Source organism: Gekko japonicus, unplaced genomic scaffold, assembly GCF_001447785.1.
Source record: "Gekko japonicus isolate JY-2015 unplaced genomic scaffold, Gekko_japonicus_V1.1 scaffold640, whole genome shotgun sequence".
NCBI lineage: Eukaryota > Metazoa > Chordata > Lepidosauria > Squamata > Gekkonidae > Gekko > Gekko japonicus.
In genome coordinates, this window is record NW_015174860.1 from 86,251 (window position 1) to 99,425 (window position 13,175).

At 46.4% G+C, this 13,175-nt stretch overlaps 1 protein-coding gene across 1 annotated transcript in view; it reads right to left on the bottom strand.

The window, feature by feature from the left end:
• Window positions 1–13,175, bottom strand: part of LOC107121704 (receptor-type tyrosine-protein phosphatase V-like) — a gene marked incomplete at its 3' end in the record, with an annotated part of 53,150 nt that overhangs the window by 28,227 nt on the left and 11,748 nt on the right. The window contains exons 7-13 of the mRNA XM_015424673.1: window positions 11,935–12,204; window positions 9,884–10,153; window positions 9,407–9,679; window positions 6,682–6,954; window positions 5,085–5,357; window positions 3,463–3,735; window positions 1,485–1,766 (exon numbers count right to left, since the gene is read on the bottom strand). Of these exons, the coding sequence (XP_015280159.1) occupies window positions 1,485–1,766; window positions 3,463–3,735; window positions 5,085–5,357; window positions 6,682–6,954; window positions 9,407–9,679; window positions 9,884–10,153; window positions 11,935–12,204 (1,914 nt within the window). The remainder of the gene's footprint in view (window positions 1–1,484; window positions 1,767–3,462; window positions 3,736–5,084; window positions 5,358–6,681; window positions 6,955–9,406; window positions 9,680–9,883; window positions 10,154–11,934; window positions 12,205–13,175) is intronic.

The following is a 13,175-nucleotide window of genomic DNA, read 5'->3' on the forward strand; positions in this document are numbered from 1 at the left end:
AGCCTCCGGTCGCCGGCTCCTTCCCCCCCACCACCCACAAGAAGCCCGGTGACAGGAGGCAGCAGCCTCCGGTCACCGGCTCCTTCTCCCCCCCCCCATTCCAATTTAGTGGAATGGGGTGGGTAGACCTGTTCTCCAGATGCCAGGTCGTCCAATACACTGGAATGGGGTGGGTAGGAGAACAGGTCTTCCTACCTCATTCCACTACATTGGTAGACCTGGCCTCTAGATAACAGGTTTACCCACGCCATTCCAGTGTATTGGTAGACCTGGCCTCTTCACAGCTACAATGGTGCCCTCCCCCCCCACTTCACAGGCTTATGGGGGGGACAGGTGAGGGGGGATGGCGCTGACCCGTCCACCCTGTCCACATTCTCGCCACTACCCCCCCTCACTCCCTCTACATTTCTCCTTATGTCCCTTCATTCTATCCCTCCCTCACTCTTTCTCCCTTCCTCCCCATCGCTTTGACTTCCTTCCCCCCCCCCAAATCCTCACTCCCTCCATCTCTGCCTGTCTGTCTTTCTGACTGTCTGTCTCTGTTTCCCCCCCTCCAACCATCCTCTCTCTCTCTTTCCCAACCCCTCTGTCTGTCTGTCTGTCTGTCTGTCTGGGGCCCACCCACCCTACCTTTCTAGGGCTCGTTGTCTTCCTCCACAACGGTCTTTGCAGCTAGTTAACAATAAAACTGATGATATAAAAACAATTAAACCATCAAAGCAAGATGGCACAAAAACACTAACAGTCCAATGTCTCCTGTAGGATTTTAAACAGACGGTAATAGGTATCCCGATTCATAGCAGTTTTTAAGCAGATGGTGGGAGGGATCCAGGGTTCCTGGGACTATGCTCACATTGGAAGCTGCCTCAGACACCTTCGGGGGTTAAGAGTAAATAAATAAACAAATCCATAGCACAGTCCCAGTGTTCAAAGTACTGCACAATGCGTGTGTGTGCATGCACGTGTGTGTTAAGTGCTGTCATGTCGCTTCCAACTTATGGTGACCCTATGAATGAATGATCTCCAAACATGCTATTGTTACCAGATTTGCTCAGGTCTTGCAAACTGAGGGATGTGGCTTCCATTATTGAGTCCATTCATCTCATGTTGGGTCTTCCTCTTTTACTTCTGCCTTCAGCTTTTCCTAGCAATACAGATTCTCAAGAACAGACTTGTATGGCGTGCCAGTATTATTGTCCCCATGTTGTAAATAGGAAGCTGATATGGAGGAATATGGACAGAATAGCAACCTGCCAAAGGCCACCTACTGAATTCTTAGGTAAGGTAAGAACACTGAGCCAGGAACTCCCTGGATCACACCCTTAGCCATAACACTGCAGTAGCTGTGTGATAGCTATCGCACAGCCCTACAGTATCACCAAACACTCCTCTCTCTACCAACTCTCCCCTTTCACAGTAAACGGTCTCAGTCCAGACTGATGAACTCTTACCCAGAAGTCCATGAGAGAATGGGAGGCACGTACCTTCCACAGACGTGTTGCAGATCATTGTCACAGATGGACCCCTCATGCTATTCCTGCCAACTGCATTAATGAAAATTTGATATGATGAGCCTGAGGTCAGCTCTGTCAGAGTTGCTTCAGCCCTGGAAACAGCCAGATGAAGTACGGGCTGATGGAGGACTCTTCTTGGAAACGTCTCCACTGCCAGCTCATAAGCCTTAATATCACTGTCAGGGATGGTCCAGTTCAGAAAAATACTGGTGACATCAGGGAAACATTGCAGGTTCTTCACCTCAGAGAGCTCTGGAAGGGCAAGACAAACTGAACTGAGTAGGCCTGAACGAGATGGAGCTTAGCAGTCTCTACCGCAACCGTAAACCTCTACTAGCCATATATAGAACAGATAAGATTGTGTTCATTTCCTGGCTACTCCAATACTGCTTTGTTCCTGACACATACTTTGGCAGAGACTCAGCCCCAAAAAGAAACAATTTCCAGAAATCCCAGATGTCTATTAGCACATGCATCCTGAAATTAGATTTTGGCACATAAGAATTTTGAAATCTCTTCAGCTCCATACAGGTCTGCTCCTAAAACTCTTACCCTGGCAACCGGGGAACATTTTTTGAGACCCAAGACCTGGGAGATGGCACTATAAAGAATTTAAAGGTATCTGTGCAATTTAGTGGGAGGTATCCTTATTCTGTAGCAGTAAGTAGCATGGTAAAAGCAATTATGGGCCTTTGTGTATCTTTGGAACTTATTGCTCAGCACTTGACCCAACTTCTTTTTCTCTTTGATACAGAGAACCATTCTAGCCTAATTCAGTAACTAACTAGTGCTTAAAATAAAAGGCCTGGATCATCTGGAAAGCAAAAACATGAAAAGGCTGCAATCCAAGGTTCAAAAATGCATGGAAGCATCTTGGAAAGGTGGAAAACTGCCAACAGTTTTGTGTTTCTGGGTTTTTATGTGAGTTTATCATTCTTGGATTTACTTGCTGGCTTTTAATGGTTGTTCATTTTAATGAGTTTATGCTTTATGATTTTATCTTCTATGTTTTCAGTTGCCTCAAGTAGATCTTTGAAGAAGTAGCATGTATAAGAACATAAGAGAAGCCAATGTTGGATCAGACCAATGGCCCATCTAGTCCAACACTCTGTCACACAGTGGCCAAAAATACCAGGTGCCATCAGGAGGTCCAGCAGTGGGGCCAGGATACTAGAAGCCCTTCCACTGTTGCCCCCCCCCCAAGCACCAAGAATACAGTGCATCACTTGCCCCAGCCTGAGAGTTCCTATCTATACCTTGTGGCTAATAGCCACTGATGGACCTCTGCTCCATATGCTTATCTAATTCCCTCTTGAAGCTGTCCACGCTTGTAGCCGCAGCCACCTCCTGTGGCAGTGAATTCCATGTGTTAATCACTCTTTGGGTGAAGAAGTAATTCCTTTTATCTGTTCTAACCTGACTGCTCAGCAATTTCATTGAGTGCCCAGTACGTGCCCTGGAGAGCCTTGCTCTCTGCAGATCAACATATCCTGATAGTCCCTGGTCCTTTTCTGCCCTGGCCCTGGCCTGGCAGAACACGCTCCCATATGAGATCAGGGCCCTGCGGGTCTTGTTACAGTTCCACAGGGCCTGTAACATGGAGCTGTCCTGCCAGGCCTTTGGCTGAGGTGGCGGGTGTTCAACCATCACAGCCTTCCTTGCCCACAGTAATTTATTATTGACTAACATCCTACACGAGGCACCATGGACTGCCCTGGAGTAGTTGCTTTTGTCTTAGTTGCCATCTTGTTCTGATTGTTTTAAATTTGGTTTTAATTATATGCTTATTCCTATTTTATTGTATATTTATACGGTGTGAACCACCCTGAGCCCACTTGTGGGATAGGGCAGGATATAAGCTTAATAAAACAAACAAGCAAGCAAGCAAACAAACCAGGTCCTCCCTTCACTGAGTTTCCATACCCTCTTCCCCAGGACGAGCACATACCTATTGGTATTACCACTGTCTCAGAGCTGCCCTTATATGGCCCAGAAATGCAGCTGAGTGATACGGAGTAATTTCTTCCTGGAACCAAGTCCTGGAAAACATGCTGGACCTGCCATGGGGCCAAGGTGTGATTCTGGAGCATGGTCCTGTTGCCAGGATGCCACAGCTGCACCTGGCAGCGCTCAGGCTTGCTAAGAGGCTTCCCCCAGAACACAGAGAGTGCAGAGCGGCCCCTTTCAACCACTGCAGAGAGCTTCCTGGGAACCACAGGGTCTAGGGTATAAAAACAAAGAAGGAAAGAATGATCCAGTTGTTAAAACTATGGAGCCATTGTGGATTGAAGTGTGTGTGCGGGAGTGAATCAAAAACTGCTATGCATCATCTAACGGTCCCTCTGAGTTTTGTTGTTGTCCTGAGTGGCAGAAACTTTCCAGGGCCCCAGGCAGGTATCTGACGAAGGGAGCTTTGAGTCTCAAAAGCTCATACCCCGAAAATCTTATTGGTCTCTAAGGTGCTCCTGGGCTCAAATCTAGCTCTTCTACTACAGACCAACATGGCAGCCCCCTGAAACTATCAGGCAGGACTGTTTCCCAACCCCACAGCTTTTAAATGGAGATGGCAAAGACTGGACCTGGGATATTATGAATGCACCAAGTTGTATCATCCCCTCAGTGCACCTATACTGAAGGCAACATAATGACTCATGTGAGAAAAATCACTAGGCTTAGCAGCTCAAAACTCAAAAGGGTACATACAGTAACAGTAGTATAGATTGGTGTTATACCGTAGAGATCTTCCAGACTGTTCTTAAAACTATATATATTGTTACATATAATTAACTATTTCATTAAAACGTTGTGGGATTTGGGATCTTTATGTTGAATTAGGTAGAAATGATGCCTCTAGAAATGGGAGCCATTTATTCATTCTGGCCCAATCTGCATCTAGCATTTGCTCTGCTGTTTTACCAAACCCACACTGGAACAGAAATTCCCCTCTACATTGCATGCCACTTTCACTTTGATTGATTGTCGGACTTTTTGGCAGTGTCCAAACTGCATGCCGCTTTCACTTCATTTGCTCTCTTGGTTTTATGGTAGCCGTCTGCATAGATTTATGGCTGTTTTATGGCCATTTAGGGGTGACTCTGCAGTCAGTACAGCTTGGCCTGGGGTATTTGAATGTGGTTTTTGAGCCACATCTTTTTCTGTTCTAGTGTCGGTTTGGTAAAACAGCGGAGCAAATGCTAGATGCAGATTGGGCCTCTGTTAACATGGCTTCCTGTGTTTCTAAACATGTGATGGACAGAACTGCAGATAGGACAGGCATGTTTCTTTAATGACAGGTGGTGGGGCTCAGTGGCAATGTACCCATATTGGACCCACTGAAAACCTGTACCATTTTGAGTCAGTTTGGCAAAGATGATGCCATTCCTCACACCGACACTTGTACTTTGGCTTAAGAGCTGTCCAGTGGAGTTCAGATTAAATGTCCTCCCAGGGTGATGTTGGTCTCAGCTTGATGTCCATGCCCATTGAAAGAATATACAGGTTCTTACACACACAGTTATGCAAATCTCTGTATAGACAAACCCAGAAGACCACGAAGGGACTCATACTCACATGTCCAGTCACTGACATTTCTTGCTGACATCCGGTATGGCCCTGCCAACGAAGAAACCTCAAGCAAATATTTAGTTCCAGGGAGCAGACTTAAGAAGGTGAAGTTTGTGGCCCTCTTCTGTACAGATGTCTTGGCTGCCACAGTGCCTGATCCAGCATAATACAGTGTCAGTGCATAGCCCTCTTGTTCTCCTGCAGGGGGTTCCCAGGCAGCACTCAGCTGGTCAGAGTGCCCTTTGTTTGACAAAGTCACTGTGTGAGGAGGCAGAGGGCCTAAGACGACAATAACACCAGAAGAGAAAACGGAAGTCATAGGCATCTCTAACTTTACATAGTTTATATAATTTACCTGATACCAGGGGTCATTTCCTGCAGGAGCGCACAGGAGCGGAGCTCCGGCAGTAAAGAGCCCAGGGGGTGGGCACATGCAACAAGCCCCACCCCCTGCTCCCAGCAGCCCTCAGTCAGAGCAAGAAGCAGCCAGGTAAGTTGCAGAGCCCGCCCCCCGGTCCAAAACAGTCCAGTGGCACCTTTAAGACCACGTTTTATTCAGGTACAAGCTCTCCCTCCTCTGTGAGGACAGATCTGCACGTCCCCCCCCCCCCGAAAGCTAGCCAAAACAGTCCAGTGGAGCCTGAGCGGTGAGTGTTGTCTTCTGACACACTTCCGGTGATGTCAGGGGGCGTGGCGTATGCAAATAAGTTATTCTAATGAGTTATGCTAATGAGCTCCTGCACCTCTTTTTCTACGAAATGACCCCTGCCTGATACAATTCAGAGTGAACAACAAAACCAGAATTCCATATTTATTCCATCAATAAGCATATCTGCATATAATTGTATCTTGTGCATAATACATTCTGCTAGTCATGTGGAAGGACTATGAAGATCAAATCCTCACACACAAACTGTGCTGGCTATCAAACAGGAAATGGATAATTCACTTCTTAGATCCCAGTTGCAGGGATTTTGGGGGCATAATGTTCAATTTTTTAATTTAAAACATTTTAATGCCACCTTTCTGCCCAATCAGGGCCCCCAAGGTGGTTCAAATAAAAACATTGAAACATTTGTGAACAATTTGAAATGATAAAATAGTTAAATACAAGCAGAAACATACAATACCACAATCAGGGAGGAGGGCCAGGGATGGTTAATGGGGATATGCCAAATGAAAAAAAAAAAGTTGGATTAGCTAAGTGGATTGACTATGGAAGCCCACAACAGAACCCTGTTACTGATAGCCCAGGGAAAAGACAAAATTTATAATACAGAGGAAATTATCTTTGTCACAGCTGCCGGGACTGATTTCAAATCCAATTCAAGATGGATTTTGGAATGGGGAGGGAGAAGCAGAATTTTACTCAGTTCTTCCCACGGCCACAGCAATCATGAGCCAGTTATTCCCCAGGTGATTAAAGCAGCTAGCAAGACTCAGCATTTGGCATCAGCAGTATCAGAGGGTGTCACTTTCCTCCTTGGCTGATAGCAACACCCTGTCCGGACTGAACTGTAAGGCTGTGATTTCAGAAAAGCTTTGCTGGCTGACAAATGAGACATTCAGGTTCAAATGACCAATGCCAGCCTTTGCTACTCACTTGTCCAGTCAGTGATGTTTCCTGCGGATGCTCTATAGGGGCCTGACAAGGAGATAATCTCAAACCAGTATCTGGTTCCTGGTGTCAGTCCTAAGAAGGTGTAATTGGTGGCATCTCTCCCCACAAAGTTTTGTGCTGCCGTGGTGCGGCATCCTGAGCAATACAAGTTTAGTTCATAGCCATGTAGTCTGCTGGATGCTGGTGTCCAAACCACTTGCAGCCTGTCCGGGTGCCTCTCGTTCCACATTTGCACAGAGGTAGCTGGCAGAGGAGCTGTGAAACAGGAAGAGCTTACATGAGAAGGGAAGGGGGCCGAAGGAACTGGATGTTTATGGTAGCTGCAATACACCTGCACGTGGTGTTTTGACAACTTTGTTCTTTCAATCCAGCAAAGGAACTGGATGTTTATGGTAGTTTTGACAACTTTGTTCTTTCAATCCAGCCCAGTGTTTTAGAGTATCCTAGTCCACTCCAGGGCTTGGTGTGGGCATAGGTATGCCAGCCTCCAGTTGGGACTTGGGGATCCCCCAGAATTAGAGCTCATCTCTAGACTGCAGAGATCAGTTTCCCTGGAGAAAAAGGATGCTTTTGAGAGTGGACTCTATAGCATTGTACCCCACTGAGGTCCCGGACCTCCCTAGACTATATTCCCAAATTTCCAGGATCTGGCACCTGGATCCCAACCTGGATCTGGCAATCCTATTCCTCCCTAGTCGCCGGGGGTACCTGGCAACCCTATGTGGGCAGGAACAGGGAGAAAGGAAGTTGTACTCACTGTGGCTCCAGTCCAGACAGAGAAAGAACTGGACCTATTAAACTCTGTTCCTGTTTGAAGCCATGCTGTCTCCTTATTTCAATCCCTAGCATTAGAAACACAACACTCCACAGGACCAATGGAGCGTGGCTGTGACAGCAGCCATAGCAGGAGCAGGACTCCTCCCAAGGGGTGGCTCAGGTGAGAAATTTTGCTAGCTTACACTGTCCCCCCAGCACTTAGGTGAGGCCACTTTAAGAACTGTGGCCTAGCAGAGCAGTAGGGCTGCTTACCTCCAGATAACAGAGATCAGTTACCCTGGCTGCTTCGGAGGGTGGACTCTTATGGCACTGCACCCCATGGAGGCCCCTCTGCCCTCCCCAGGCTCCACCCCCAAATTTCCAGGAGTTTCCTAACCTAGATTTGGCATCCCTACTAGGTGGGATAGTTAAGAGGACCTCTCCCTCTGATCTTAATTCCTGTGCAGGAAAATAGGGGAGAAGATGGTCATTCAGATACCCCAGTCCCAAGTTATGTAGGGCTTTAAAGGACAAAGCCAACATCTTGGGCTGCAAAGCAGATTGGTAGCCAGTGTAGTTGCTGTCATTTTGGAGTCACTCGTTCATGATAGGTGGCCCCTGACCAACAGTCTAGCTGCAGCCTCTGAATGCACTTCAAGGGTAGCCCCACATAGAGTGCCTTGCAATAGTCCAGTCTAGACCTAACTAAGGCATGGATCACTGTGGCTAGACCAAAGTGACCATAAAGAAACAGGAGACATGACAATAAAAGACCATCTGAAAGCTTCAGTGAGGACCATTACCAGATTGTTCCCCCAGTTTTCTGGCAGTTCCACAAAAATCAACAATCCCAAGAGTGGTTTTGGCTCATTCAAGAACCAAATAGTTATTATTGTTGTAAACTCTTTATAAAGCTTTATAAGCTACCTTGCTTGTCATTGTTGGTAGAAAGGTGGGGTATAATTGCTTGAAATAACTAAATAATAGCTTGCAGGCAGGCCTAAAGCATCCATGTGATCATTGACTTCCCAAATTGAGGGGGCAAAAGGACTGGTCTACCCTATCTGGGCTTCACACGGCTTTTTGTTCCCTTTCATAAAATGAAAGCTGAATCAGCCTCAAGGCTGAAACACTCTGAAGGCCAAGAAGGACATAGTGCAGTCTACTTTCCTATGTAACACTGGTCAGAGGGCCTTCTTACAGTTCCTTCACTTACTCTGAAACGAATGGCCTACAACTGAGCACATAATGGGAGGATGTCTATGTCTGCACATAGGCAAGAGTGGGTGCAATGCTCCCTCTAAGCTGTGGAGTCTTGTGAGCAAAATTTTCTACTTTGTGAGCTACTGGCCATTAAAGTTGTGAGCAAGCAATTTGGCAACTGCACAAATTAGTTTGCTCGGGAGCCCTCCTTCCTGAGCTAAGACAAAAATATGTGAGCCAGAGGCTAAAGAACTGTGAGTTAGCTCACACTAACTCAGCTTAGAGGGAACACTGAGTGGGTGTGTTAGTTAGACACTGACATCAGCATGCACCCCTGCCTGTTTCTGGGAGAATACATGGGTAGGACTTTAGACTACAGGCACACTTTATATGCCTGCACATATATTTATGTATGTAGACATGCACACATGCAGAGGAAGTATGATCAAGCCCTTCCATTTCCATCTCTTTTCCTCTGATGATGTGAGATATTCCAGTTACAGTAAAGACCAGTCATATCTCAATAGCACATGGAGCTATATCGTTTTGTTCGCCCTGTGGAATGCAGTAAGGAGAGGGACATGCAAGGGGCTAGCCGATGGATGGCCAGATGGAGGGAGCCTGGGTAGGCTGCCAGGGCAGGGAAGGAAAAGAATAGGGAAGACGTTACAGGCAAACAGACCAGGTGCCTAAAGTAACAGGTAAATCCCTAGGCTCAGATAGGACAAGTCAAACCAATTAGACTCACATGTCCACTCAGTGATGGTGGAAGAGAAGGCCTCAGTTTGCCCTTTCACTGTGACAATCTGTACAGCAAATTGGCTGCCTGCTGGCAAACCTGTCCAGTTGAAATCCTGGGTACCTGGACCCACAACGTGAACTCTTTCCGTTCCTGGAGGCATCAGGTAATATAGTATAAGCCGGTAGAAGTCCTTGTGCCCAGAGGCCTCTGTCCAGGCCATGTACAGCACAGAAGAGCTGCCAGCATTCCTCAGCATCAGGTTCACAGGTGCTGCAGGAGCTGCAGGAAAAAGAGAGCTGGGTTCAGCACAGTGATGCTCACACAGCAGGTTCATTTCCAGAAAAGCCTGACCAGCCATTAGCATCAGTACTAATCCAACATAGCTCCATGAGACGACACAACTTCTCCCATGGCTTGGATGTTCCTCACAGACAAATCTTCTGCCCTCCAAGATGCAATGTCCAAATCCAGGTTTGCAGTTACCTGTGCAGCCTGTGCTGTTCCGGGAAGCTGAGCTGTATGGTCCAGCCAGCGACCACACTGCAATGACGTAGCATGTTCCTGGTGTTAACCCCAGAAGGGTGATATTAGTGCTGGTTTTCTCCACAGGAATGTGGTTTCTGGTAGCTTCAGGGCCTTCTTCAGAGACAGAGACCATATAGCTGTCCCGTTGCCCAGCAGGGGCCTTCCATTGCACAGACAATGTTGAGGAGCTACGGCTGGTCACCAGCAGGGAGAGAGGCATCAAGGGGACTAGAATGAGAAAAAGGGCTTCAGGGAAGGGAGGGAACATGGCTCAGTGGAAGAGCAACTGCTTTGCATGCAGAAGGTCCTAGGCTCAATCCTCAGCAGGCAACAGACCTCTGCTGAGACCCTGAAGAGCCACTAGGCTGGCTCAGGGTTAGGCAGCAACCGAGGGGGAAAAAAGGGGGTGGGACTCAAAGTTTTACATATACAATTGATGGTATATCTTATGACCAGTAGACCATACACATTTCGGCTCCTTAGGGCCTTCCTCAGTGGTCAATATTACTATTGTAAAACAACACACATCCAGAAATCATGAGGGACATGACGTGTGCTACTCCACCAAGGGAAATGTGCAGTGTACTCTCAGGCCAGACCAGGCAGAACAAGAGAGGAAGGACACAAGGGGTCTGGATTATACCTGTGTAGCCAATGGCTGTTTGTGAGGAAACATAGTGAGGCCCAGCCCTGGAGACAATCTCAACACGGTACCCACCGAAGTGGTACCTATTTATTTACTTGCAATTTCTTGCTTTCGAACTGCTAGGTTGGCAGGAGCTGGAACTAGAGATGGGAGCTCACTCCATCATGCGGCCGCCGGATCTTGAACTGCTGAACTACTGACCTTCCACAGCCTGCAGTTCAGCGTCTTAACCACTTGATGTTAACCTTGGTGTTATGTCATGCCAGCCACATGACCACGGAAATGTCTTCGGACAGCGCTGGCTCTTTGGCTTTGAAACGGAGATGAGCACCGCAACCCTAGAGTCAGATTCGACTGGCTTTCGAGCAAGGGAACCTTTACCTTTATTGTGGTGTACACATTAGCAAAAGATAAAATAGGTTAAAAGAAATTATCCAAATATCACACAGAGCTGAAAGTTTTACATATACAATTGATGGTATATCTTATGACCAGTAGACTATACGCATTTCGGCCCCTTAGGGCCTTCCTCAGTGGTCAATATTACTATTGTCAAACAACACACATCCAGAAATCAATATATGAAAAAAGGTTTTCTTTAGAGCCAGGTGTTGCTTTCTCATGTGATGTGCAATTGCTAAAGGTTTACATAGTAGACCATGGATAATCTCTCATGGTAACTGCACATGCTCTCCAAATTGTTCTGGTAACAAATATCCAATGTGTCTGGATGTGTGTCTCTTGCTACAGCTCAGGGACAATAATTTCATTGGTTTTTACATTTTATGTGACATACTATTGCCCCAAAGGCAGGATTAGGCAGTAGAGATGAGGAGGTGAAATTCACAAAAGTTTAAGCATGTTGTTCAAAGCAGATACCGGACCGTTTAAAGAAATAACTGCTTGTCTGATGCATTTGACCATAATTTGATCAGTACAAGTGTACAAAATGAGGAAGACAGATAGTACATCGGATGGCCATTAAGCTTCTACTGCTGTTAAGTCCTACTGCTGCTAGTGTAAGGGACATGAGGGACATGACGTGTGCTACTCCACCTCTGCTGAGACCCTGAAGAGCCACTAGGCTGGCTCAGGGTTAGGCAGCAACCGAGGGGGAAAAAAGGGGGTGGGACTCAAAGTTTTACATATACAATTGATGGTATATCTTATGACCAGTAGACCATACACATTTCGGCTCCTTAGGGCCTTCCTCAGTGGTCAATATTACTATTGTAAAACAACACACATCCAGAAATCATGAGGGACATGACGTGTGCTACTCCACCAAGGGAAATGTGCAGTGTACTCTCAGGCCAGACCAGGCAGAACAAGAGAGGAAGGACACAAGGGGTCTGGATTATACCTGTGTAGCCAATGGCTGTTTGTGAGGAAACATAGTGAGGTCCAGCCCTGGAGACAATCTCAACACGGTATCGTGCCCCTTCCACTAGGCCATCTATGGGCACCTCGGCAGTTCCATGTGGCACTGACAGGTTCCGGATAACAGACAGGGATTCATCTGAGTAGAGCTGTATCCAGTATTCTCGTCCTTGACCTGATTCCATCCAACTCACAATCAATTGCTGGGGGGTCTGGCCACATCTCACACTCACGTTGGCCAGAGATTGGGGATCTGCAGGGGTTACATAGACAGGGAGCTCATTATGAAGGAGCAAGAAAGGTAGACGTGCTAACTGAAACTCACAACGGCTTTTAGAGGGACCACTGCTGTTAGCTTTCTTTAGCACCGGAAATAGATCGCAGGCGTGCATTCAATGTCTTGCAAGAATGGCTACACCACCACTAGAAACTGCTGCCTGCTTGTTAAAACTCTTAAATATACATGTTCCTTATTAGAAGATAACCAGAAGGAAAAGCACTGTAAAATCTTGATCAAATAGTTAAGCCTTAGATGTTTTCTCAGTACTCATTTCCAGATTCCTAACATAAGGCAGCAAAACATTTGGTAAAACAGCCATATTTTAACTGCCCTCCAAAGAGTATGTCATGCATCGGGATAATAGGCATCAATGCAGCAATATGCAATGCCTTCAAGAGGACACTAGAGGGAGAGTACAACAAATAGAATAATGATGAGGCAGAGAAATCTACTTTGAAGGAATCAGCCTTCTCTTGATTTTAATTTAAATTTATATTCCACTCTGAGATCATGCAGGCCCTCCCCCCTCCAGGCAGCTCATAAAAATGGCAAAACAGTACTTAGAAACACCACAATAAATAATTGCAGCTTACCAGAATAATCACAAGAACATAGAGAATATTAGTGTTCCGCTTTGCTGTTGGTCAATCCCATCGACCGCTTGGGAACTTGAATCCTAATTCAGTGCAAAACAGTACTTAGAAACACCACAATAAATAATTGCAGCTTACCAGAATAATCACAATAAAGAACATAGAGAATATTTGTGTTCTGCTTTGCTGTTGGTCAATCCCATCGACTGCTTGGGAACTTGAATCCTAATTCAGTGCAACAGTGCCAAATTCAATGGCCTTAGGAAACCGGGAGGCTCACTTATGTAAAAGAATATCTTTGCCAGGCAGGAAATGATGGATTCCTCTTAAAACAGAGTGAGGATGGCAGAT